The 26,278-nt window shown below is 47.9% G+C and overlaps 1 protein-coding gene across 1 annotated transcript in view; it reads left to right on the top strand.

Moving 5' to 3' along the window:
* Positions 1 to 26,278, top strand: part of LOC148687238 (uncharacterized) — a 62,204-nt gene that overhangs the window by 10,152 nt on the left and 25,774 nt on the right. The window contains exon 2 of the mRNA XM_088664292.1: positions 11,210 to 12,626. Within this exon, the coding sequence (XP_088520418.1) occupies positions 11,293 to 12,626 (1,334 nt within the window). The 5' untranslated portion in view covers positions 11,210 to 11,292. The remainder of the gene's footprint in view (positions 1 to 11,209; positions 12,627 to 26,278) is intronic.

Here is a 26,278-nt window from a genome sequence, read left to right as displayed (position 1 = left end):
GAAAGAATAATGTATGTTTGATCAGTTTCATCATAACGCTTACCTCTCTGCTGTAGTTGAAGAAACAGAGATTTCAGCGTTTGAAGATGAGTTGTCAAACTCTCACCTTCTTTCATAACAGTCCTGAACAGCCTTCTGGTCAGAGAAATTATAGTTCCAGCAGTTTCTCTGACATGCACTGCCCTTAATAAATTCCAGCACTCAAACGCTGTGCTGGCATTTGCAACATGCAGTAACTGAGAGTTGCTCAAACACAGCATAATCTGGGTACGAGCCCTTTCATCCAGTCGTTTTTTATCAGCAGAGTCCCATCTTGAAACCTCAGTCTCAACACAGTCCCATAGTCCATCTCTCCTTAGCAACAACTCCATTCTTATTGACCAACTCAGCCAGTTGCTTTCTGAGAGAAGTTCAAAAGGAATGCCTCCCCCAATATTTACAACTTGGGAAGACTGGAAATCTGCCATCTCTGCTGGTGCTTGCTGAGCCCCTTCAGAAGGGCCTCCAGCAATCTCCCCAGACTCTCTCTTTAGAGTCCGACTGGATGGTCCTGGCTGGCACTCACCGGCTTCTAGCTGCTGCCTCTGTTGACCCTCAGGTTCCACCTGGCTCTGCAACCAATGTAGCCGCTCTGTGAGTCGCCTGCTGCGGTCCTGTAGTGAGTCAAGCTGCTCCAGTAGCCCATGCTGGGTGCCTTCTTGCCGCTCCAGCGTCGCTGCAGACAGTTACAGCTTGTCACAACTGTTCCAACGCACAGCCACTGGCTCAATGCACCACCAGGACTCACCAGCTCCCTGCTGAGATGCTGTTAGTCGTTTTGCACTCTGCACATGCTCAGAAACACTGGGCCCATAACCTGTCAGTGTTTTGGAAAAATTATGCCAAAGCTTCTGACCTGCTTTGCCTGGCACAAAAGACTCCACGAAAAGAGTGTCCTTGCAGAGTATATTCTGCTTTTATTCTTAAAAGCCTTTAACTGCAGAACGACAGACATCAACACCACCAGCTTTCTACTACCAACCAACCAACTAACCAACCAATGTACCAGCAAACACCACTAACATATATACAGGTACAATACAATTAGGTGAAAAGTTGCATGAGTCATCGCAGGCCTAGGCCGCTGACTCATGCTGACTCAGCTAACCCCTGTGTGAGGGACAGGGGATATCGCGAAGTCCCTCCCCTCCTGAGTTCAAGCCCATCCCGGAGCACAGGGGAAAGCAGAGGGAGCTCCGATTCCAGTGAGGAAGCAGGAAGTCATGTCCGAGGCTCAGGCAAGGTAGCGGAGCCAGGGTCCCAGGTGGGACAGGAAGGGGCAAATAAGGGGGGGAGACCCATCCCCCCAACTCCGGAATTACGGAGAAAGAGGAGGGGAAAGAGGATGGGTCTTCCAAGGCTTTTGTGTTGGGGAAAGACGCGCCAAAAGCCATTCGGAGGTTCTGCAACGTAATGACCCCATCGTTCCGTGTAAATAGCAATGACTTCAGCACTGTAAATACGCAGCACCAATAAAAGAATAAAATGCAGAGCTGCGTAGCGTCGTTACTCTGAAGTAGCCTGCTCCGGCCACTGTGACAGCAACCTCCGAATCCTTTTTTGGGCTACTTTGGAGTTGCCGGGATGAGTGTGTCAGAGGCGGAGAAATGGCGGCAGATCGCGGAGAAAGCCCAGCAAGACCTGCAGCAGTTGGCGCAGCAGGCGCAGGGGGAATTAAAGGCAGCTAAAGAAGAAACCAAGAAGGTCCAGGACGACCGCTACAACTTGCGGAACAGGTGAGAGCGCTCCAGGAAAGAGAGCAGCAATTAAGGGCAGTGGCGGTAGACCTCCAAAACAAGCTGGATGCAGAGAAAAACAAGGCGGGAGGGGCACCCCAAGTCCAAGTGCTGCCAGGAAGGAGAGCCGGGACCCTAGTAAGCAAGTTCAATGGAGACCCGAGGGAATATCATGGCTTTGAGACTGAGATTGTGTATGCTCTTGAGCTGCACCATGATGACTTCCCTGATGATGAGCACAGGGTAGCGTTTATTGTGGAGCACCTTACCGGGGCAGCCAGGGAGTGGCTAAGACCGTTAATCGCAACAAAGAATCCTTGCATGAAGAATGTCAAACTATTTCTAGAAGGTTTGAAAACGATGTATTCGTCCGATAGTCATATGGACCAGACTAAGGAGGAACTTCATAATTTACGCCAAGGAAAAATGACAGTTCGCGAATATTGGGCGAAATTCACCATGCTGGTGCACAGACTGGGGTGGGAACTAGAGTCAGGCCCAATGCAAGCGGCGTTCTACTTGGGTTTGCATGAGGAGGTGAAGGATGAGCTCTCGAGAGGTCCAAAGCCCAGTAATATGGATCAGCTGAGCAAAGCGGCTCTGGCGGTGGTGGAGCGACAAGCAAGCAACGCGCGCAAAGCGGGCTTGGTTCCCACGGTCGCAGGAGAAGCCACTCCCCCAACAACCCTTTCAAGCCACGCCTGGGGCCAGCCAGGACCAGGAACCCATGCAGATTGATAGCGCGCGCGCGCGCGCGGGCTTTTCAAACCCCAGCGGCGCCAAGACGCAAGGAGGGAAGGGGCGGGAATTGCTTTCTCTGCAACTCCCCCCAGCATCTCGTCAGAGACTGCCCACATCGCAGGGAGTGGCAAGGAAAGGCGGGAACGGTTATGCCCTCCCCCACTGACGCAGCACCACAGCAGGGAAACGGGAAAGCCTGGCTGCAGGAGACAAGGGGCAGCAGCCAGGCACAGTCAGCAGACAACAGCCCCAGCCCGCCCACCTGCACAGAGAGGAGCAGAGCCAGCCCACCCCTCCCAGAGCAGGAGTGGTTCTAGAAGTGACGCTAACGCTCCCAAATGGCTATCCCCTGACAGTCCTCGCCTTAATTGACAGTGGTGCCTCAGCCAACTTCTTCTCGAGAAACTTTGCAGAAGAGCACCAGATCCAGCTTCTGCAGCTGGATTTTCCTCTGCACGTGGCAACCATTGACGGCAGAGAGTTGCTGGGAGGGGCCATCACTCATCAAACCCCCCCCCATGAGAATGACGGTGGGAAGGCACTCAGAGACACTGGCATTCAACGTCACCACCATCTCAGACCCCCCCATCGTCTTGGGCATGAGCTGGCTGGCGCGCCACGACCCCTCCATCAGTTGGCACCAGAGATGCATCACGTTTGGATCGGACTTTTGTCTGGAACATTGCATGCAGCACCAACCAGGGGAGGGGCCTCCGATAGCCACGGTGGCCACCATGCACGTCAAAGGGGGTGAGGCGATACCCAAGCCGTACTGGGACCTGCAGGAGGTCTTCAGCGAAGCGGAGTCCGACCACCTACCCCCGCACAGGCCTTTTGACTGCCAGATCAACCTGGTGCCAGGGGCAACTATACCCCCAGCCAAGCTGTACGCCATGTCAGACCAGGAACTGGAGGATCTGCGCGCTTTCATCGACAAGAACCTCAAGCGGGGGTTCATCAGAGAAAGCAAGGCAAGATTTTCACCAAGCTAGACCTGAGGGGGGCGTACAACTTGATCAGGATCCGGGAAGGCGATGAATGGAAAACCACGATGTTCACGCCTCTGGGCTCTTTTGAATATCTGGTGATGCCCTTCGGGTTGCAAGGGGGCTCAGCATGCTTCCAGGCCTTCATGCACCACGTCCTGGGGTCCCTCCTTTTCAAGAACTGCTTGGTCTTCCTAGATGACATCCTTATCTATTCCAATGACCCAGTGCAGCATGTGAAAGACGTCAGGGAGGTGTTGCAGCGCCTGAAGGAGAACCACCTGTATGTGAAGCTGGAGAAGTGCAAGTTTCACACCAAAGAGGTGGACTTCCTGGGCTACAAGCTGTCAGACAAGGGGCTGGCGATGGACAAGGACAAGGTGCAGGCCATCCTGGACTGGCACAGCCCCAGGACGCGCAAGGATGCCCAACGCCTACTAGGCTTCGCCAACTTCTACAGGAAGTTCATCAATAACTTCTCTCGCGTTACGGCTCCCATCACTGACTGCCTGAGAGGCAAGCAGAAGTTCAGGTGGACACCAGAGGCGCAAGCAGCGTTCGAAAGCCTCAAGAGGGTGTTCGCCTCAGACCAGAACCTGTTCCACGTGGTTCAGGACGCGCCCCTTCGCGTGGAGACAGATGCTTCTGATAGAGCTCTGGGCGCCATTTTGTTGCAACTGGACGCCAACAGAGAGTGGAGACCCTGTGCCTTCTTCTCCAGGAAGCTGACCCAGCCAGAGCGCAACTACACGGTGTTTGATAGGGAACTTCTTGCGATCCACGCTGCGTTCTAGCATTGGAGACACTTCCTGGTGGGCGCCAAGCACCCCATCCAGGTGTGCACAGACCACAAGAACCTGGAGTTCTGGAGAACTGCCAGGGTGCTCAACCAGCGGCAGATACGGTGGGCAGAGTTCTTCTCGAACTTCAACTTCTCCATCCACTACATCCCGGGGGAGCAGAATGTCAGGGCGGATGCCCTTTCCCGCAAACCGGAGTACATGGAGGAGGAGGCGCCACCGGCACCCAGGCACATTTCCCCCCCGTCAGCATGGTCCTGCGGAGCAGCAGTGGTGACAGCAGCGGATGAATTTGCCAACCGCATCTTCAGAGAACTGAGAGGGGGGAGGGAGCAGGCGAAAGACTTTGCAGAACGCAGTGGGCTGCTTTTCTACAAGGGTGCACTGTACCTGCCCACCACCCAGCTTAGACGTAAGGTCCTCAAGCAGATGCACGACAACCCAACGGCGGGTCATTTTGGAAGGGACAAAACCACTCACCTAGTCATGAGACACTTCTGGTGGCCAGGGGTGCGGGAAGATGTTCGAGACTATGTACGGGGCTGTGACACCTGCCAGCGGGCAAAGGTGGTCAGAGCACTGCCAGCAGGATTGCTGGAGCCCTTAGCCACACCACACAGGCCGTGGGAAGTGGTGTCCATGGACTTCATCACAGATCTGCCTTCTTCCAGAGGCAAGACCGCAGTGTTGGTGGTGGTGGACCTTATGTCCAAAATGTGCCATTTTATACCGTGTGCCAGGGCGGTCTCCGCAGAAGAAACAGCCAAACTGTTTGTTGACCACGTCTTCAGACTGCATGGATTGCCTTTAAGAGTTATTTCGGATAGAGGCCGCCAATTTGTTTCCAGGTTCTGGCGGCGGCTCATGAACCTCCTGCAGGTGGAAGTCAGCTTGTCGACGGCTAGACACCCGCAGACTAATGGACAGGCGGAGAGGGTCAACGCCATCCTGCAGCAGTACCTCAGATGCTACATCAGCCAGAGGCAAACAGACTGGGTGGATCGCCTGCCACTGGCAGAATTTGCCTACAATAATGCAGTGCACGTCTCCACAGGGGTGTCGCCCTTTAAGGCCAATTATGGGCGCGACCTCAGATCTTTCCCAGAGAGGGAGGGGGAGGAGGAGGAGGGCCCGCAGGCTGAGGATTGGGCAGAGGAACTGGAGACGGTGCACCAGCAGCTCAGAGAACACTTGGAGAGAGCCAAGGAAGCGTACAAGAAGGGGGCAGATCGCCACAGGCGACAAGGGGAGGTCATCAGGGTGGGGGACAAGGTTTGGTTGTCCTTGGAGGGCCTTCCCATCAGAGGGAGGTGCAAAAAGCTGGCGCCCAGAAGGTTGGGCCCCTTCACGGTCACGCAACAGGTCAACCCGGTGGCCTTCAGACTGGCACTGCCAGAGGACATGAGGGCGCACCCAGTGTTTCATAGATCGCTGCTGTCGCCGTACAGGGAAAGCAGCAGGCTCCGAGGCAGCGAACAAACCCCCGAGGGAGGGGGGGAGTGGGGAGGCAGGGAGCAACTCAATGAGGCCACGGCCATCCTGGATTCACGGAGGGGGGTGGGGGGCCTGGAGTACCTCATGGCATGGGAGGATGCTCCACCGTCCCAGAATGAATGGGTCCCAGCCACTCAGATACAGGAGGAATTCTTGGTGGAAGAATTTCACGCCCTCTTTCCCCACAGACCCAAGCCCTGGCACATGGAAGGGGAGGGGGAGGAGGAGGAAGCACGGGAGAGCAGTTCACCATGGCGTTGGGAAGCGGAGTTTGAGGAACCAGAAGACGAGGTATGGGTGTCACCGAGATCCACCCAGTCAGAGGCAGAAGCAGAGTGGCAGCACATTTTTACCCCCACTAGCTCGGACGCCACGGACTTTTTGGGATTCCAGTCCTCCCAGGCGGAAGGGGGGGGCTCGCAGGACTGGGGGGAGGTGTTCACACCAACGGGCTCGGAAAGTACGGAGTTCTTAGGCTTCGAGTCGTCCCCGCCACCTGGGGGGGACTTGGGGAGGGGAGAAGGAGAGCTTGGGAGGGGGGTGGATGTGAGGGACAGGGGATATCGCGAAGTCCCTCCCCTCCTGAGTTCAAGCCCATCCCCGAGCACAGGGGAAAGCAGAGGGAGCTCCGATTCCAGTGAGGAAGCAGGAAGTCGTGTCCGAGGCTCAGGCAAGGTAGCGGAGCCAGGGTCCCAGGTGGGACAGGAAGGGGCAAATAAGTGGGGGAGACCCATCCCCCCAACTCCGGAATTACGGAGAAAGAGGAGGGGAAAGAGGATGGGTCTTCCAAGGCTTTTGTGTTGGGGAAAGACGCGCCAAAAGCCATTCGGAGGTTCTGCAACGTAATGACCCCATCGTTCCGTGTAAATAGCAATGACTTCAGCACTGTAAATACGCAGCACCAATAAAAGAATAAAATGCAGAGCTGCGTAGCGTCGTTACTCTGAAGTAGCCTGCTCCGGCCACTGTGACACCCTGCATTAAAGAAACAGCGGCCCATTTTTTAGCCGTGACAAGATCTTGGAGATCGGGGAAGAAGGAGGAAATGAAATACAGATATTCAGCGTTTTCAGGGGAGGAGGAAGATGGAGAAAGTGTGTCCCACCAGATAAGGCTCCCATCATCCCTGGCCATATGCCATCTTTCCTTGGGATGATGGTATTTTGTGTCCAACCACATCTGGAGGGCCAGAGATGCCTCACCTCAGCATAGAAGGTTCCTCTAGGGCAGTGGTGTCCAAAGAGGGCCAGATTTGATGAAGGGAAGGGACGTGAGGGCCTGTCAAAGGGCCAACCAAAGTTGTGGACCTTTTTTTAGAGTAGAAGTTGAAAAATGGAACTTTATTTAGACTTTTACCACAGAAAATAAACTGCCACAGGGGCCGGATTAGGCCCCTGAAATGGACTTTGGACAAGCCTGCCCTAGGGGCTCAGGGGCTCTGTTACTTGGGAGTTGGTGGAACTGGATCTTAAGGGTTCTTGAGACCCTAACACTATGAATCCACGGTGTCCACACTCAGCAGCGCAGAAACCCCTGCCGGCCCCTGGGGAAGAGCTTTTTAAAGGAAATTGTTCACCCCCAAAGTTGCTTGCTTAGGAAGGTACAGTGGGTCTGACCACTTGCAGCGCTGTCCCTCCCTCCCCCCGCCCTGCTTTCCTGCACTGCTGCCCACACTAAAGGTGTGTGTGGATGAAATCTGCGACTAAAATGTATTTTAAAAAACTGATAAATGTCGGAAATGTGGAGAAGTAAAGGGAGACATGTACCACATGTGGTGGGCCTGCCAAAAAGTTAAGGAATTTTGGAACCTCATTTCTGACGAAATGAAAAAGATCTTTAAGGTAACGTTCGTAAAAAGACCAGAAGCGTTCCTTCTCGGAATCTTAGGTAAGGACATTCCAAAAAAATAGAAGAGAAATGTTCTTATATGCCGTAGCGGCAGCCCGGATACCGATTGTGGCAAATTGGAAAGGAAAAAAGATACCTACAGTAAGGGAATGGCAATATAAACTCTTAGAATTGGCTGAAGTGGCTCAATTAACAGACAGGTTAAGGGGAAATACAAAACAATCATTCATACAAAAGTGGGACATGTATAAAAAATATATGCAAAAATATAATAATGATACAATCTCTATGGTGGCATTTGATTGACTCCTGTATAAATATAAATATTATGCGATTAAATAAAGGAACTGGATATGACATGTTATAAGAATATACTAAAAATTGAGTAAGAATAGGATAACTTTCAATGTTGTAAAGGTAAAATACATCGGGAAATGTCGGGAAGTCAGCAATGTCTTAATCCTTTTTCTTTTCTTTTATAGATGGTTTATTAATTATTATTATTTCTAAGTTAATTTACATTTATTATGTGAGATAGTGTTAAAATGAATTTAGGGGAAGAAGAAATGCTGTAGTTAATAGTTTGTTACAATTGTGATTAAGTTTAAAGAAGTATGAATTTAAGATAGTAAATAAAGATTTACCTGAAAGAGAAAAAAAAGAAATCTGTGGCAAAGGTTCTAATACACAATCGTGGCTGAGAAAAACAGCCGTGGAATATGAAACTGGTTTGAAGATTGGCTTCTTCTTTACACTCAGGCGGAAACATCACTGTTTTCACTTCCTTTCTCCAGAGTAATCTTCTTTCTTTTCTTTCCCACAATCAGTATTCTTCACCTTTGTGTTGTTTAGTCGTTTAGTCGTGTCCGACTCTTCGTGACCCCATGGACCATAGCACGCCAGGCACTCCTGTCTTGCACTGCCTCCCGCAGTTTGGTTAAACTCATGTTCGTAGCTTCGAGAACACTGTCCAACCATCTTGTCCTCTGTCGTCCCCTTCTCCTAGTGCCCTCAATCTTTCCCAACATCAGGGTCTTTTCCAAGGATTCTTCTCTTCTCATGAGGTGGCCAAAGTATTGGAGTCTCAGCTTCACGATCTGTCCTTCCAGGGAGCACTCAGGGCTGATTTCCTTAAGAATGGATAGGTTTGATCTTCTTGCAGTCCATGGGACTCTCAAGAGTCTCCTCCAGCACCATAATTCAAAAGCATCAATTCTTCGGCGATCAGCCTTCTTGATGGTCCAGCTCTCACTTCCATACATCACAACTGGGAAAACCATAGCTTTAACTATACGGACCTTTGTCGGCAAGGTGATGTCTCTGCTTTTTAAGATGCTCTCTAGGTTTGTCATTGCTTTTCTCCCAAGAAGCAGGCGTCTTTTAATTTCGTGACTGCTGTCACCATCTGCAGTGATCAAGGAGCCCAAGAAAGTAAAGTCTCTCACTGCCTCCATTTCTTCCCCTTCTATTTGCCAGGAGGTGATGGGACCAGTGGCCATGATCTTGGGTTTTTTGATGTTGAGCTTCAGACCATATTTTGCGCTCTCCTCTTTCACCCTCATTAAAAGGTTATTTAATTCCTCCTCGCTTTCTGCCATCAAGGTTGTGTCATCTGCATATCTGAGGTTGTTGATATTTCTTCCGGCAATCTTAATTCCGGCTTGGGATTCATCTAGTCCAGCCTTTCGCATGATGAATTCTGCATATAAGTTAAATAAGCAGGGAGACAATATACAACCTTGTCGTACTCCTTTCCCAATTTTGAACCACTCAGTTGTTCCATATCCAGTTCTAACTGTAGCTTCTTGTCCCACATAGAGATTTCTCAGGAGACAGATGAGGTGATCAGGCACTCCCATTTCTTTAAGAACTTGCCATAGTTTGCTGTGGACAACACAGTCAAAGGCTTTTGCATAGTCAATGAAGCAGAAGTAGACGTTTTTCTGGAACTCTCTAGCTTTCTCCATAATCCAGCGCATGTTTGCTATTTGGTCTCTGGTTCCTCTGCCCTTTCGAAATCCAGCTTGCACTTCTGGGAGTTCTCGATCCACATACTGCCTAAGCCTGCCTTGTAGAATTTTAAGCATAACCTTGCTAGCGTGTGAAATGAGCGCAATTGTGTGGTAGTTGGAGCATTCTTTGGCACTGCCCTTCTTTGGAATTGGGATGTAGACTGATCTTCTCCAATCCTCTGGCCATTGCTGAGTTTTCCAAACTTGCTGGCATATTGGGCGTAGCACCTTAACAGCATCATCTTTTAAAATTTTAAATAGTTCAGCTGGAATATCATCACTTCCACTGGCCTTGTTATTAGCAGTGCTTTCTAAGGCCCATTTGACTTCACTCTCCAAGATGTCTGGCTCAAGGTCAGCAACCACACTACCTGGGGTGTACGAGACCTCCATATCTTTCTGGTATAATTCCTCTGTGTATTCTTGCCACCTCTTCTTGATGTCTTCTGCTTCTGTTAGGTCCTTACCACTTTTGTCCTTGATTATGGTAATCTTTGTACGAAATGTTCCTTTCATATCTCCAATTTTCTTGAACAGATCTCTGGTTTTCCCCATTCTATTGTTTTCCTCTATTTCTTTGCATTGCTCATTTAAGAAGACCCTCTTGTCTCTCCTTGCTGTTTTTTGGAAATCTGCATTCAGCTTCCTGTATCTTTCCCTATCTCCCTTGCATTTTGCTTGCCTCCTCTCCTCTGCTATTTGTAAGGCCTCGTTGGATAGCCATTTTGCTTTCTTGCATTTCCTTTTCCTTCTTCACCTTTAATAGTCACCTTTTCAGCGTCACACATATTTTCATATTGTGATCTTCAGATGAAGAGAAATATACAAATTTAATAAATAGTTTCCAGAAGGAGCAAAGGGGGAAGAACAGTGAGAGAGGCTTGGACTGGGATTCTCCACTAGGATAGGCCAGTGGCAGGAGGCAGGTGCGAGACTCGGCGGCATATAATTATAGTGAATAATAATTGGGTTGGATGTTTTAATCTGGGTTTCCCAGCAGTCAGGCACCAGCTGCTTTCCTTCTGCATCTCCAGCTCTCTCCATGCAATAATGCAAGGCTGAGAGATGGAGGTCCAACCCCAAGAACATTCTCCTACCTGAGCACTCCTTCAACCAACCACAAGCACCAAGCCTTGTCACTAGACTTCTATATGGGTCTCCCAAAATGGTCAGTATGCACCTCCAGAGGCCAAAGGGAGTGTGCAGATGATTAATAAAGATCTAGAGGCCGAAGGGGACAAAATGTGGTCCAAGGGGTGGGGGGTTATTGTGCAGAGGATGAAGAACTTAAAGGTGAACTTAGGACCCAGATGAATAGTGGGCAGGTTCATGGACATAGAGCAGCTCCCTTTCCTGTGAGAAACCACTTTATTTAAGAAGTAAACCCCACAGTTCAACCGTATTCTAAGATAATGCTTCTGAACTGCATTACCTTTATTTGGCATTATTTCAATTGTATTTCCTGAAAACTGGGAACATGGAGGACAAGAGAGATTTTAAAATAAGAGCACGTGCTGATTGATGTCTGTAATATTCCTTTCTTCTCTTCCTAGAAAACAAATAGGAGTTCCTCGCCTCTTTGCCCCCCAAAGCAGACAACGGAGAAGACAGTCAGAATTCTGGGGGGCCACGTTCAATGGGAATAACGAAGAAAGCATTTAAATACATGGAGTGTGAAAAAAGAGAGGAGAAGCAGTTTGAAAGTATGGAGTGTGGAAAGAGCTTCAGTCGGAGTGGAACACTAAGAAGACATCAACAGCCTCACACTGGGGAGAAACCATTTAAATGCATGGAGTGTGGAAAGAGCTTCAGTCAAAGTGATAAACTTAGAATTCACCAACAGACTCACACTGGTGAGAAACCATTTAAATGCATGGAGTGTGGAAAGAGCTTCAGTCAAAGTGGAAACCTTAGAATTCATCAACGGACTCACACTGGTGAGAAACCATTTAAATGCATGGAGTGTGGAAAAAGCTTCAGTCAGAGTGGACACCTTAGAATTCATCAACGGAGTCACACAGGAGAGAAACCCTTTAAATGCATGGAGTGTGGAAAGAGCTTCAGTAGAAGTGACAGCCTTAATTTACATAATCAAACTCACACAGCGGAGAAACCATTTAAATGCATGGAGTGTGGAAAGAGCTTTGATGAGAGTGGAGACCTTAGAATTCATCAACGGACTCACATGGGGGAGAAACCATTTACATGTATAGAGTGTGGAAAGAGCTACAGTCAGAGTGGACACCTTAGAATTCATCAACGGAGTCACACTGGGGAGAAACCATTTAAATGCATGGAGTGTGGAAAGAGCTTCAGTGGGAGTGGACACCTTAGAATTCATCAACAGACTCACACAGGGGAAAAACCATTTAAATGCATGGAGTGTGGAAAGAGCTTCAATGGGAGTGGACACCTTAGAATTCATCAACGGAGTCACACTGGGGAGAAACCATTTAAATGCATGGAGTGTGGAAAGAGCTTCAGTGGGAGTGGACACCTTAGAACTCATCAACAGACTCATACGGGGGAGAAACCATTTCAATGCATGGAGTGTGGAAAGAGCTTCAGTCAGAATGGAAACCTTAGAATTCATCAACGGACTCATACGGGGGAGAAACCATTTAAATGCATGGAGTGTGGAAAGAGCTTCAGTCGGAGTGGACACCTTAGAAGTCATCAACGGACTCACACGGGGGAGAAACCATTTAAATGTAAGGAATGTGGAAAGAGCTTCAGTAGATGTGACAGCCTTAATTTACATAATCAAACTCACACAGGGGAGAAACCATTTGCATGCATGGAGTGTGGAAAGGGCTTCGCTTCTAATCAAGTACTTAGAACTCATCAACAGACTCATACGGGGGAGAAACCATTTCAATGCATGGAGTGTGGAAAGAGCTTCAGTCAGAGTGGAAACCTTAGAATTCATCAACGGACTCATACGGGGGAGAAACCATTTAAATGCATGGAGTGTGGAAAAAGCTTCAGTCAGAGTGGAAACCTTAATTTACATAATCATACCCACACAGGGGAAAAACCATTTGAATGTATGGAGTGTGGAAAGAGCTTCACTTGTAGTGGAACACTAAGAAGACATAAATGGACGCACACAGGGAAAACCATTTAACTGTATAGAGTGTGGAAAGAGCTTCAGTCAGAGTGGAGACCTTAGAATTCATCAACGACCTCACACAGAGGATAAACCATTTCAATGTATGGAATGTGGAAAGAGCTTCACTAAGAGTGGACTTCTTACGCTCGAACAGGGTGGCCTCCAGGAGTTCCGGCCCCCATGGGTGCTCGGCCCAGACGCGAGTTCCATGATTTAAGTGAAATAATTGGATTTAAATTCATGGACATGCTTCAAAAAACGGGGGAGAAGATACCGCCAGGAATTCCAGCTTCTCAGTGATAAGAGAATCGAGGAAATACCACATCAAGGGGGAAAAAGAATGATCTGGACGGAACGAAAAGGGAAGCGAAACTTTTTATTTTCTATACCTTAAGAAGCACTAACCACCTTCCCTGGACGGATGGTCCTTAATATTTGGAACAAACGAGAAATTAGGAAATAAACTGTGTGGCTATTGGAGTTTATATAATAGAGGATTGACATTCTGTATGTTTTTGGAAGCTGTTTTGCTAAGTATGTAAGAACAAAACCTCCCCAGCTGGTTATATTTTCACTGGAGCTCGCTTAAAATATTTTCTGGGCAATTATAAGTGGATTTATGAGCCGTGACGCACTTTGAATTTTTATTTGGCTGTTCCCCGCCTGAAAAAGCTGCATTTCGGCAATCGGTGGACTTTTTGAGGAGAAGCTGGAATACGATATCTGAGATCTTCAAGATGGCGTCTGCTCCTGCTTGAATGTCGGCGCGGCCAGAGAAGCACTCCAGTTTGTAAAAGGAGGATTTAAGGGGAGACTGGACTGGACAAAAAAACCCACACAGGAAGAATGATTTTGTGTTAAATCTCGCTTGATGCCTATCTCAAAAGCTGCGACAAAAGAGGAAAATAACAACTAGAAGAATTGCTGGGGAAAGATCGGGACTATAATGGATTATAATGATAAGATTTTGAAATTTGGACTAGCATGGCAGGGAGTAGCGTTACTCAGAATCCCCAGACCTTGAAGCATGGGAAGTAAAAAAAATTTTTTTATGATTTGGCATAATATTTGGTTTAATTGATATGTATTTGTATAATTTGAAATAATTGATATGATATAATTGGTATGTAATTGGAAAATTTAATAAATTGTTTTTGTTTGTTTTTTTTAAAGAGAGAGTGTACTTCTTACAAAACATCAACAAACTCATACAGGGGAGAAACCATAGAAGTGCTAGGGAATTAGATAGAGGTTCCGTTGTAGTGGATGTCTTTAAACGATCAAAAGACTCGGAGTGTTAAGAGCTGTAAGAGTGGAAACTCTACAGGCCATCAAAAGAAGAGACACGGTTTAAATAGAAGGAATGTGGAATATACTTTGGTTAGTAGAGTGTAGAACCTGTTTCTCTCCTACTTGACACTTTCTCTCACATCAATCACAGGAAATCAATCTAAAATGCATGCAGCGTATGTGAGCTTTTGTTGTTTGTAAGATTGTCTAGACATGTATTTAAAGTAATCAAGGTAACAATTCACAATAGTAAGCATAATATAATATTGAATGTACTGTTTGATAGGGAGGGGGAGTGTGTGAGTCTGGAGTGTTGCTTCTGAATGAGGATGGACTGAGAGTGAGCTGGTTTTGGTGTTTGGGGGAGGGAGTTGGAAATGTTTGTATCTGGGAATGGAGAGTTGCACAGAGTGGAGCTCATATTGGTGGTGTTGCTTTGGAAGCAGAGTTAGATTAATATTATAGGAACAGCAGCATCACTCCCACTGTTATGATTGCAATAATGGAACCATGAAGACACACAAAGACTGAAAGCACCTATTATTTAGATCTTTCCAATTACCGCCTGGTTTCAAATCTTCCATACCTGGGTAAGGTAATTGAGAGAGTGGTTGCCGATCAGCTGCGTAGGTTTCTGGATGAAACATCGGCTCTGGATCCATTTAAGTCCGGCTTTCTCCCTGGTTATGGGACCGAGGCGGCTCTGGTCGCCCTAACAGATGATCTCCGTAGACAGCTGGATCAAGGCGGGTCCGGACTGCTGATTCTTTTTAGATCTGTCAGCAGCCTTCAACATGGTCAATCACAAACTTTGAGACCACCGCCTTGCCGAAGTGGGGATTCAGGGCACAGTCCGACAATGGCTGCGCCCCTTTATATCAGGTCGGGGACAGAGGGTGGCGCTAGGGAAGGAGTTGTGGCCGAGGGACTCCTTGGTGTGTGGAGTCCCGTAGGGCACAATCCTTTTCCCGATGCTTTTAAATATCTTTATGCGTCCCCTTGCTCAGATTGTCCAGAGTTTAGGGCTGGGTTGTCATCCATATGCTGATGACACCCAGATTTATCTGCTGGTGGACGACCGCCTTGCCTCGGCCCTGGACACACTGACCAGGTGTTTGAAAACTCTGGCTGGATGGCTACGTGGGAGCCGGTTGAAGTGAAGTCCTTCGAAGACAGAGGTCCTCTGGCTGGGTTGGGACGACATGGGGTTGGGGGGCCAACTCCCATCTGTTGTGGGGGCTCAATTAGTGCCAGCGCCTTCTGTCAAGAGTTTGGGTGTAACCTTCAACGCCTCCCTTTCCAGGGAGGCGCAGGTTGCAGCCACAGCTAAGGTGGCATTTTTCCATCTCCGCTGCATTAAGCAGTTGGTCCCCTACCTTTCTCAACCTGATCTGGCCACAGTGATCCATGCGATGGTCACCTCCAGGCTTGATTATTGTAACTTGCTTTACGCAGGGCTGCCCCAGAAACTCCAGCGGGTGCAGAATGACGCAGTGAGGCTCCTTACGGGGTCCCTGCTGCGGGACCATATTCATCCAGTGTTTTACCAGCTGCACTGGCTCCCAGTGGAGTACAGGATCAGATTTAAGGTGCTGGTTTTGACCTTTAAAGCCCTCGTACCTACAGGACCGCCTCTCCTGGTATGCCCCACGGTGTATCTTAAGGTCCACAAATAATAACATTTTGGAGATCCTGAGCCATAAGGTGCTTAGATTGGTCTCAACTAGGACCAGGGCCTTTTCAGTACTGGCCCCGACTTGGTGGAACGCTCTCTCACAGGAGACCAGGGCCCTGCGGGATTTGACATCTTTCTTCAGGGCCTGCAAGACAGAGCTGTTCCGCCTGGCCTTTGGCCTGGACTCAGTCTGACCCCTATGTTTTCCTCTCTTATGGTTTTGATTTGGGCCATTTTAAAACGAGGCTGCATTTTAAAAATTTAAATTGCATTAACCTGTGTTTTAACTACAGGTAGGTAGCCGTGTTGGTCTGACGTAAGCGAAACAAAATAAAAAACCAGCAGCACCTTAGAGACCAAGTTTTTTATTTTGGTATGAGCTTCTTCAGATACACTGGAATAGAAGTCCCCAGACGATTATATATAGAGAAAGGGTGGGGAGGGGTATCACTCAGAAGGGTGGTGGAAATGGGTGACTGACTAACTGATAGCTGTTGAAGACTGTAAACGACTTCAAATGATATTTACAGGAAAAAGTAAGCGGTGAGATAGTAAGCCAGTGATGGTAAGCCGGTGAAAAGTGAGCCATCCGATCCACCGCTTCCCCACCACCACCACCTGGCACACAGCTGCTTGCCTCGGCAGCCCCCGCACCGGCGCACTTCAGCTCCGCCCCCCAGAGCCAAAGTGTGGCGGTGCGGGGGAAGAGTGCCTGCCTGCCTGCCTTCCCCGAGCAAGCGTCCTTCCCCCGCACCGCCTGCCTTCCGCGAGCCAAGAGAGCAAGCACCACTGCCGCCAGTCCCCCGGAGCCCATAGGAACGCATTGATTAAGTTTCATTGCATTCCTATGGGAAACCGCGACTTGCTAGGCGAATTTTTCGTAGGACGAATTGAGTCCTGGAACGAATTAAATTCGTCTAGCGAGGCACCACTGTACATTAAACCATAGAATTGTAGAGCTGGAAGCTACACCCAAGGGTCATCTAGTCTAACCCCCTGCAATGCAGGAATCTCAACTCAAACATCTAAGACAGGTGGCCCTCCAAGGAAGGAGAGAGACCGTTCCACTGTCAAGCAGCTCTTAACTGCCAGAAAGTTCTTCCTGACATTGAGTCGGAGTTGCCTTTCTTGTAACTTGAATCCTGTTGTTTGGGTCAATCCACAAAGCATGCTGAAGATGTTTAATGTTAAATGTTTTATTACAAATATATATATATATATAGGAAGCCAACCAGAGTAGTAGTAGTAGTAGTAGTAGTAATGAAATAGGACATCCTATTTTGGGATATTTATTTGGATAAATGGTCAGAAGCCCCTTTGTTGTTGTTTAGTCGTTTAGTCGTGTCCGACTCTTTGTGACCCCATGGACCATAGCACGCCAGGCACTCCTGTCTTCCACTGCCTCCTGCAGTTTGGTCAAACTCATGTTCGTAGCTTCGAGAACACTGTCCAGCCATCTCGTCCTCTGTCGTCCCCTTCTCCTAGTGCCCTCATTCTTTCCCAACATCAGGGTCTTTTCCAAGGATTCTTCTCTTCTCATGAGGTGGCCAAAGTATTGGAGCCTCAGCTTCACGATCTGTCCTTCCAGGGAGCACTCAGGGCTGATTTCCTTAAGAATGGATAGGTTTGATCTTCTAGCAGTCCATGGGACTCTCAAGAGTCTCCTCCAGCACCATAATTCAAAAGCATCAATTCTTCGGCGATCAGCCTTCTTTATGGTCCAGCTCTCACTTCCATACATCACTAGAAGCCCCTTTGTTGTTGTTGTTTAGTCGTTTAGTCGTGTCCGACTCTTCGTGACCTCATGGACCATAGCACGCCAGGCACTCCTGTCTTGCACTGCCTCCCGCAGTTTGGTCAAACTCATGTTCGTAGCTTCGAGAACACTGTCCAACCATCTCGTCCTCTGTCGTCCCCTTCTCCTAGTGCCCTCAATCTTTCCCAACATCAGGGTCTTTTCCAAGGATTCTTCTCTTCTCATGAGGTGGCCAAAGTATTGGAGCCTCAGCTTCACGATCTGTCCTTCCAGGGAGCACTCAGGGCTGATTTCCTTAAGAATGGATAGATTTGATCTTCTTGCAGTCCACGGGACTCTCAAGAGTCTCCTCCAGCACCATAATTCAAAAGCATCAATTCTTCGGCGATCAGCCTTCTTTATGGTCCAGCTCTCACTTCCATACATCACTACTGGGAAAACCATAGCTTTAACTATACGGACCTTTGTCGGCAAGGTGATGTCTCTGCTTTTTAAGATGCTGTCTAGGTTTGTCATTGCTTTTCTCCCAAGAAGCAGGCGTCTTTTAATTTCGTGCCTGCTGTCACCATCTGCAGTGATCAAGGAGCCCAAGAAGGTGAAATCTCTCACTGCCTCCATTTCTTCCCCTTCTATTTGCCAGGAGGTGATGGGACCAGTGGCCATGATCTTGGTTTTTTTGATGTTGAGCTTCAGACCATATTTTGCGCTCTCCTCTTTCACCCTCATTAAAAGGTTCTTTAATTCCTCCTCGCTTTCTGCCATCAAGGTTGTGTCATCTGCATATCTGAGGTTGTTGATATTTCTTCCAGCAATCTTAATTCCGGCTTGGGATTCATCTAGTCCAGCCTTTCGCATGATGAATTCTGCATATAAGTTAAATAAGCAGGGAGGCAATATACAACCTTGTCGTACTCCTTTCCCAATTTTGAACCACTCAGTTGTTCCATATCCAGTTCTGACTGTAGCTTCTTGTCCCACATAGAGATTTCTCAGGAGACAGATGAGGTGATCAGGCACTCCCATTTCTTTAAGAACTTGCCATAGTTTGCTGTGGTCGACACAGTCAAAGGCTTTTGCATAGTCAATGAAGCAGAAGTAGACGTTTTTCTGGAACTCTCTAGCTTTCTCCATAATCCAGCGCATGTTTGCTATTTGGTCTCTGGTTCCTCTGCCTTTTCGAAATCCAGCTTGCACTTCTGGGAGTTCTCGGTCCACATACTGCTTAAGCCTGCCTTGTAGAATTTTAAGCATAACCTTGCTAGTGTGTGAAATGAGCGCAATTGTGCGGTAGTTGGAGCATTCTTTGGCACTGCCCTTCTTTGGAATTGGGATGTAGACTGATCTTCTCCAATCCTCTGGCCATTGCTGAGTTTTCCAAACTTGCTGGCATATTGGGTGTAGCACCTTAACAGCATCATCTTTTAAAATTTTAAACAGTTCAGCTGGAATATCATCACTTCCACTGGCCTTGTTATTAGCAGTGCTTTCTAAGGCCCATTTGACTTCACTCTCCAAGATGTCTGGCTCAAGGTCAGCAACCACACTACCTGGGGTGTACGAGACCTCCATATCTTTCTGGTATAACTCCTCTGTGTATTCTTGCCACCTCTTCTTGATGTCTTCTGCTTCTGTTAGGTCCCTACCACTTTTGTCCTTGATTATGGTAATCTTTGTACGAAATGTTCCTTTCATGTCTCCAATTTTCTTGAGCAGATCTCTGGTTTTCCCCATTCTATTGTTTTCCTCTATTTCTTTGCATTGCTCATTTAAGAAGACCCTCTTGTCTCTCCTTGCTGTTTTTTGGAAATCTGCATTCAGTTTCCTGTATCTTTCCCTTTCTCCCTTGCATTTTGCTTGCCTCCTCTCCTCCGCTATTTGTAAGGCCTCGTTGGACAGCCATTTTGCTTTCTTGCATTTCCTTTTCCTTGGGATGGTTTTCGTTGCTGCCTCCTGTATAATGTTACGAGCCTCCATCCATAGTTCTTCAGGCACTCTGTCCACCAAATCTAAATCCTTAAACCTGTTCCTCACTTCCACTGTGTATTCATAAGGGATTTGATTCAGATTGTATCTTACTGGCCCAGTGGTTTTTCCTACTTTCTTCAGTTTAAGCTGGAATTTTGGTATAAGAAGCTGATGATCTGAGTTACAGTCAGCTCCAGGTCTTGTTTTTGCTGACTGTATAGAGCTTCTCCATCTTTGGCTGCAGAGAATATAATCAATCTGATTTCGATGCTGCCCATTTGGTGATATCCATGTGTAGAGTCGTCTCTTGTGTTGTTGGAAGAGAGTGTTTGTGATGACCAGCTTGTTCTCTTGACAGAACTCTATTAGCCTTTGCCCTGCTTCATTTTGAACTCCCAGGCCAAACTTGCCAGTTGTTCCTTTTATCTCTTGATTCCCTACTTTAGCATTCCAATCCCCTGTAATGAGAAGAACATCCTTCTTTGGTGTAATTTCTAGAAGGTGTTGTAGGTCTTCATAGAATTGGTCAATTTCACTTTCTTCAGCTCCGGTAGTTGGTGCATAAACTTGGATTACTGTGATGTTAAAAGGTCTGCCTTGGATTCGTATCGAGATCATTCTGTCATTTTTGAGATTGCATCCCATTACAGCTTTTGCCACTCTTTTGTTGACTATGAGGGCCACTCCATTTCTACTACGGGATTCTTGCCCACAGTAGTAGATATGATAGTCACCCGAACTGAATTCGCCCATTCCCTTCCATTTTAGTTCACTGATGCCCAGGATGTCGATATTTATTCTTGTCATCTCATTTTTGACCATATCCAGCTTACCTCCACTCATGGTTCTTACATTCCAGGTTCCTATGCAATATTTTTCTTTACAGCATCGGACTTTCCTTCCGCTTCCAGGCATATCCGCAACTGAGCGTCCTTTCGGCTTTGGCCCAGCCGCTTCATCAGCTCTGAATCTACTTGTACTTGTCCTCCGCTCTTCCTCAGTAGCATGTTGGACGCCTTCCGACCTGAGGGGCTCATCTTCCAGCGTCATAACTTTTATATGCCTGTTGTCTTTGTCCATGGAGTTTTCTTGGCAGGGATAGAAGCCCCTTTACCTTTACCCTTTAATGGGACGTGGGTGACACTGTGGTCTAAACCACTGAGCCTAGGACTTACCGATCGGAAGGTCAGCGGTTCGAATCCATTGCTCTGCTCTGGTTCGCCAGAAGCGGCTTAGTCATGATAGCCACATGACCTGGAAGCTGTACGCCAGCTCCCTTGGCCAGTAAAGCGAGATGTGCGCTGCAACCCCAGAGTCGTCCGCGACTGGACCTAATGGCCAGGGGCCCCTTTACCTCTCCCCTTTAAAACATCCTTATTTTCTTGGGAGAAATGTTTACATTACAGTAATGTGGGTTAGATTCGTGGGGGATCCTAAAAGACAACAGCTCCGAGGGGATCTGGGAGTCTTGGTGGACCACAAACATGACATGAGTCAGCAGTGTGATGCAGCAGCTAAAAAAGCCAATGCAATTCTGGGCTGCATCAATAGGAGTATAGCATCTAGATCAAGGGAAGTAATAGTACCACTGTATTCTGCTCTGGTCAGACCTCACCTGGAGTACTGTGTCCAGTTCTGGGCACCACAGTTCAAGAAGGATACTGACAAGCTGATTCTATGATCCTATGACTCTTCAGGCCCTTCCAGTTCTCAGATTCTGTGGTGCTATGGCTCTTCAAAGGGGCAGTGGGGAGAAGGGGGAAAGGAAGGGGGAGAGCCCTGGATCTGGAGATCGCCAGCCCAAGGAGAGGAGGGGGGTGGAATATATTTTTGTCACGATTGGACCGTCTAGAGGGGTTGGGAGCTGGAGGCACTGTCATAGAGTGGTTCCCGCTCCTTCCTTCTGGGCCGTGTTCAGAAAGTGGTGGTGGGGGATGAGTGTTCAGACCCCTGGGCTATCACTTGTGGGGTGCCTCAGGGTTCTATCCTCTCCCCCATGCTCTTTAACATCTACATGCAGCTGCTGGGAGAGATCATCAGGGGGTTTGGACTGTGTGTTCATCAGTTTGCGGATGACACCCAACTCTATCTCTCTTTAAAATCAGAACCAGTGAAGGCAGTGAAGGTCCTGTGTGAGTGCTTGGAGGCGGTTGGAGGGTGGATGGTGGCTAACAGATTGAGGTTGAATCCCTGCAGACTGTCTAGCCAGAGTTGTGCATGTTCTAGTTATCTCCCGCTTGGACTACTGCAATGCACTCTACGTGGGGCTACCTTTGAAGGTGACTAGGAAACTACAACTAATCCAGAATGCGGCAGCTAGACTGGTGACTGGGAGCAGCCGCCAAGACCACATAACACCAGTCTTGAAATATCTACATTGGCTCCCAGTACGTTTCCGAGCACAATTCAAAGTGTTGGTGCTGACCTTTAAAGCTCTAAATGGCCTCGGTCCAGTATACCTGAAGGAGCGTCTCCACCTCCATCATTCTGCCCGGACACTGAGGTCCAGCACCGAGGGCCTTCTGGCGGTTCCCTCGTTGCGAGAAGCCAAGTTGCAGGGAACTAGGCAGAGGGCCTTCTCGGTGGTGGCGCCTGCCCTGTGGAACACCCTCCCAACAGATGTCAAAAAGGAAAACAACTACCAGACTTTTAGAAGACATCTGAAAGCAGCCCTGTTCAGAGAGGCTTTTAATGTTTAATAGATTATTGTGTTTTATTTTTCTGTTGGAAGCCGCCCAGAGTGGCTGGGGAGACCCGGCCAGATGGGCGGGGTATAAATAATAAATTATTATTATTATTATTATTATTATTATTATTATTATTATTATTAATGGGGGAAACCGTTGTATTTCATTCTTGCATTTGAGCCAAAGCTGTCCTCCAAGCAGCTCACATAAAATAAGTGGGGGGGGGGGAGAGAGAGATGAAGGGGGAATGTCACCTTCGTGCCCCGGAGGACTTTTTGGGAGGTGGGGGGGGTCTCTTTCCCTGCCGCCTCCGGAGATCGAACCTGGGAGATTATCAGGAAAGAAACAGGATATTCAGAATAAAAAAATTCCTTCAGTAGCACCTTAAAGATCAACTAAGCTTTTATTTTGGTATGAGCTTTCGTGTGCGTGCACTTCCAAAATAAAAACTTAGTTGGTCTTTAAGGTGCTACTGAAGGAATTTTTTAATTTTGCTTCGACTCAGACCAACACGGCTACCTACCTGTAACTAGGCTATTCAGAGCTTGTTTGGCAGGAGGAGAATTTGTGTCTTCTGGGAGGGGAGGGGGGCGTCACTCATTCCTCCCCAAGGGTCAGTGAGCTCCGCTTCCTAGAGAGGCAGGGAGGTTGGAAGGGGGAGGGGCCAAGGGGGAGGGGGAGGGGCCTCCATCCACATTCCCGGAAGAGGAGCAGGTCGGCAGAGGAGGAGGGAAAAAGAGGTGCAAAATATATGTTTATATTGTGGGGAGGGGGAGAGAAGGATGCGCTTTTTCTCCCCCTTAATCTGCAAACAGGACTGTTAGGAAGGGAGGGCAGGATTTGGGGAGGGGGGTGAAAGAAAAGTAGGGGGAATGGAAATAGGAGACCCCCCAAAGGCTGAGACTTGAACCCAGGCCCCAGTTCCGCGTCTCTCTGCCAGTTCCGGGTTCCCCCTGGCAGGAATCCCTGGGGTGCCGCGATCCTGGCTCCCCTTTGGGTGGAGAATCAGAGAGAGGGAGTCCATGGAAGGGTTAAAGGGGGGCGAGAGAGGCCTGGATAGAGACCCCCGTCTCCTCTATATCCCCCCTCCTTCCTCCGGATGGAGAGGTGGGGGCGCTTGGGAAAGATTTTGAAAGAAGGGGGAGCCTGCCAGGGGGGCCTCTGGGCAAAGGGGAGACTGGGGGGTGGAGGGAGGGAGGCAGAGGATGTTGGGGGGCAGAGGGAGGGAGGGAGGGAGGGGAGCATCCCTGGGCATCTTGGAGAAAGAGAGAGAGAGACTTGGGGGCTGCCTGCCTTGACTTCTCTCTCCTGCCCAGAAACCTCCTTCGAGTATTATTATTTCTCCTGCCCAGAAACCTCCTTCGAGTATTATTATTATTATTATTATTATTATTATTATTATGCCACTCCACCTAAGATGTTATCTTTTATAGTTTCGCATGAGAACAAAAATAAAATACATATAACACCAACCTAAGTGAGCGAACATATAAAAGAAGAAAAGGGAAAAGAAAAGAAAATTCCCCCTTATTTCAGAATCATATATAACCACAGTTTTACTTCCTGTTAATCCCTAATGCATACATTATATTTTAAACATGAAAGTATTCCCGTTGTTATATATTCCGCTAACTATTTATCTACTACATTCTTACAACAGTATGTATCTTTAATATTATTGTCCAACTCATTCTTTCTCCACTATCACTCAAATGCCGGCTATATATTCCCACTATATCAGATCTCACATCTGTGGGATTTAAGAGATTGGGAAGATTGCTATGGAAATGGGTGGGTTCCCGTGTTTGCCCCTCAAAAGCCTGAATTATTATTATTATTTTATTATTGTTATTATTATTATTATTATTGCAATTTCAATTGTTGTTGTTATTTATTTATTCAACCTATTAGTTTCTTTATCTTGCTCAGGGCAGCCCAAAGTGACATACAACCTATTTTTATTGTTGCTGTTCTTGTTCCTGTTGTTGTTATGTTCCACGGTGACACTCCAAGGTAATAATAATAATAATAATAATAATAATAATAATAATAATAATAATAATAATGGTTTTCCCAGCCATTCTGGGCGGCTTCCAACAGAAGTATTAAAATACAATAATTTATTAAACATTAAAAGCTTACCTAAACAGGGCTGCCTTCAGATGTCCTCTAAAAGTCTGGTAGTTGTTTTTCTCTTTGGCATCTGGTGGGAGGGCGTTCCACAGGGCGGGTGCCACTACCGAGAAGGCCCTCTGCCTGGTTCCCTGTAACTTGGCTTCTCGCAACGAGGGAACCGCCAGAAGGCCCTCGGTGCTGGACCTCAGTGTCTGGGCAGAACAATGGGGGTGAGATGGGTCACCTTCAAAGGTAGCCCCACATAGAGCGCATTGCAGTAGTCCAAGCGAGAGATAACCAGAGCATGCACCACTCTGGCAAGACAGTCCGCGGGCAGGTAGGGTCTCAGCCTGCGTACCAGATGGAGCTGGTAGACAGCTGCCCTGGACACAGAATTGACCTGCGCCTCTATGGACAGCTGTGAGTCCAAAATGACTCCCAGGACCAGGGAGTCCTCCACACCTGCCCGCCTCCTGTCCCCCACAAACAGTACTTCTGTCTTGTCAGGATTCAATCTCAATATCTTAGCCACCATCCATCCTCCAACCGCCTCCAGGCACTCACACAGGACCTTCACCGCCTTCACTGGTTCTGATTTGAAAGAGAGGTAGAGCTGGGTATCGTCCGCATACTGATGAACACCCAGCCCAAACCCCCTGATGATTCTGGTATAAATATAAATATATTGTGATTAAATAAAGGAACTGGATATGACATGTTATAAGAAATTACTAAGAATTGAGTAAGAATAGGATAAGAGTGTAAGTACTTTCAGTGTTGTAAATGTAAAATACATCGGGAAATGTCAAGAAGTCAGCAATGTCTTAATCCTTTTTTGTTTCTTTTATAGATGGTTTATTATTCTTATTCTTATTATTTCTAAGTTAATTTACATTTATTATGTGAGATAGTGTTAAAATGAATTTAGGGGAAGAAGAAATGCTGTAGTTAATAACGTGTTACCATTGTGATTAAGTTTAAAGAAGAAGTATGAATTTAAGATAGTAAATAAAGATTTACCTGAAAGAGAAAAAAAGAAATCTGTGGCAAAGGTTCTAATACACAATCGTGGCTGAGAAAAACAGCCGTGGAATATGAAACTGGTTTGAATACAGGCTTCTTCTTTACACTCAGGTGGAAACATCACTGGTTTCCCTTCCTTTCTCCAGAGTAATCTTCTTTCTTTTCTTTCCCACAATCAGTGTTCTTCACCCTTAATAATCCCCTTTTTCAGCGTCACACATATTTTTATATTGTGATCTTCAGATTAAGAGAAATATACAAATTTAATAAATAGTTTCCAGTAGGAGCAAAGGGGGAAGAACAGTGAGAGAGGCTTGGACTGGGATTCCCCACTAAGATAGGCCAGTGTCAGGAGGCAGGTGCGAGACCCGGGGGCATATAATTATTACCAATAGTAATTGGGGTGGGCGTTTTAATCTGGCCTTCCCAGCAGTCAGGCTCCAGCTGCTTTCCTTCTGCATCTCCAGCTCTCTCCATCCAATGATGCAAGGCTCAGAGATGGAGGTCCAACCCCAAGAACATTCTCCTACCTGAGCACTCCTTCAACCAACCACAAGCACCAAGCCTTGTCACTAGACTTATATATGGGTCTCCCAAAATGGTCAATATGCACCTCCTGAGGCCAAAGGGACTGTGCAGATGATTAATAAAGATCTAGAGCACGGGTGTCAAGGACAAGGCCCGGGGGCCTAATCCGGCCCGCCAGACCTCGTGATGTGGCCCGCTGCCCGCCCGCCGCCAGACCTCGCGATGTGGCCCGCCGGTCGGCCGCTTCCCCCAACCCCCGCTGCCGCCCGCCGCCCGCCGCCCGCCCTCCCACGGGCGCGCCTGTGGTGGCTTTCTTTTGGATTATTTCCGAGGCTGCCGGGCTGGGGGGCCTGGGAGGTGGTGAGGGGCGGGCTAAGCAGCTGCAGCCAATCAGAAGCGACGGGCGCCTCTGGGCGCCGCCCCTTCTCCGAGACAAACCACACCCGCCGCGGCAGGAAGACTCGCCCGGCA

Source organism: Zootoca vivipara, chromosome 2, assembly GCF_965207765.1.
Source record: "Zootoca vivipara chromosome 2, rZooViv2.hap1.1, whole genome shotgun sequence".
In the NCBI taxonomy this organism is placed as follows: domain Eukaryota; kingdom Metazoa; phylum Chordata; class Lepidosauria; order Squamata; family Lacertidae; genus Zootoca; species Zootoca vivipara.
The sequence above is the reverse complement of the archived record's forward strand: the minus strand, read 5'-3'. Positions and strand labels throughout refer to the sequence as shown.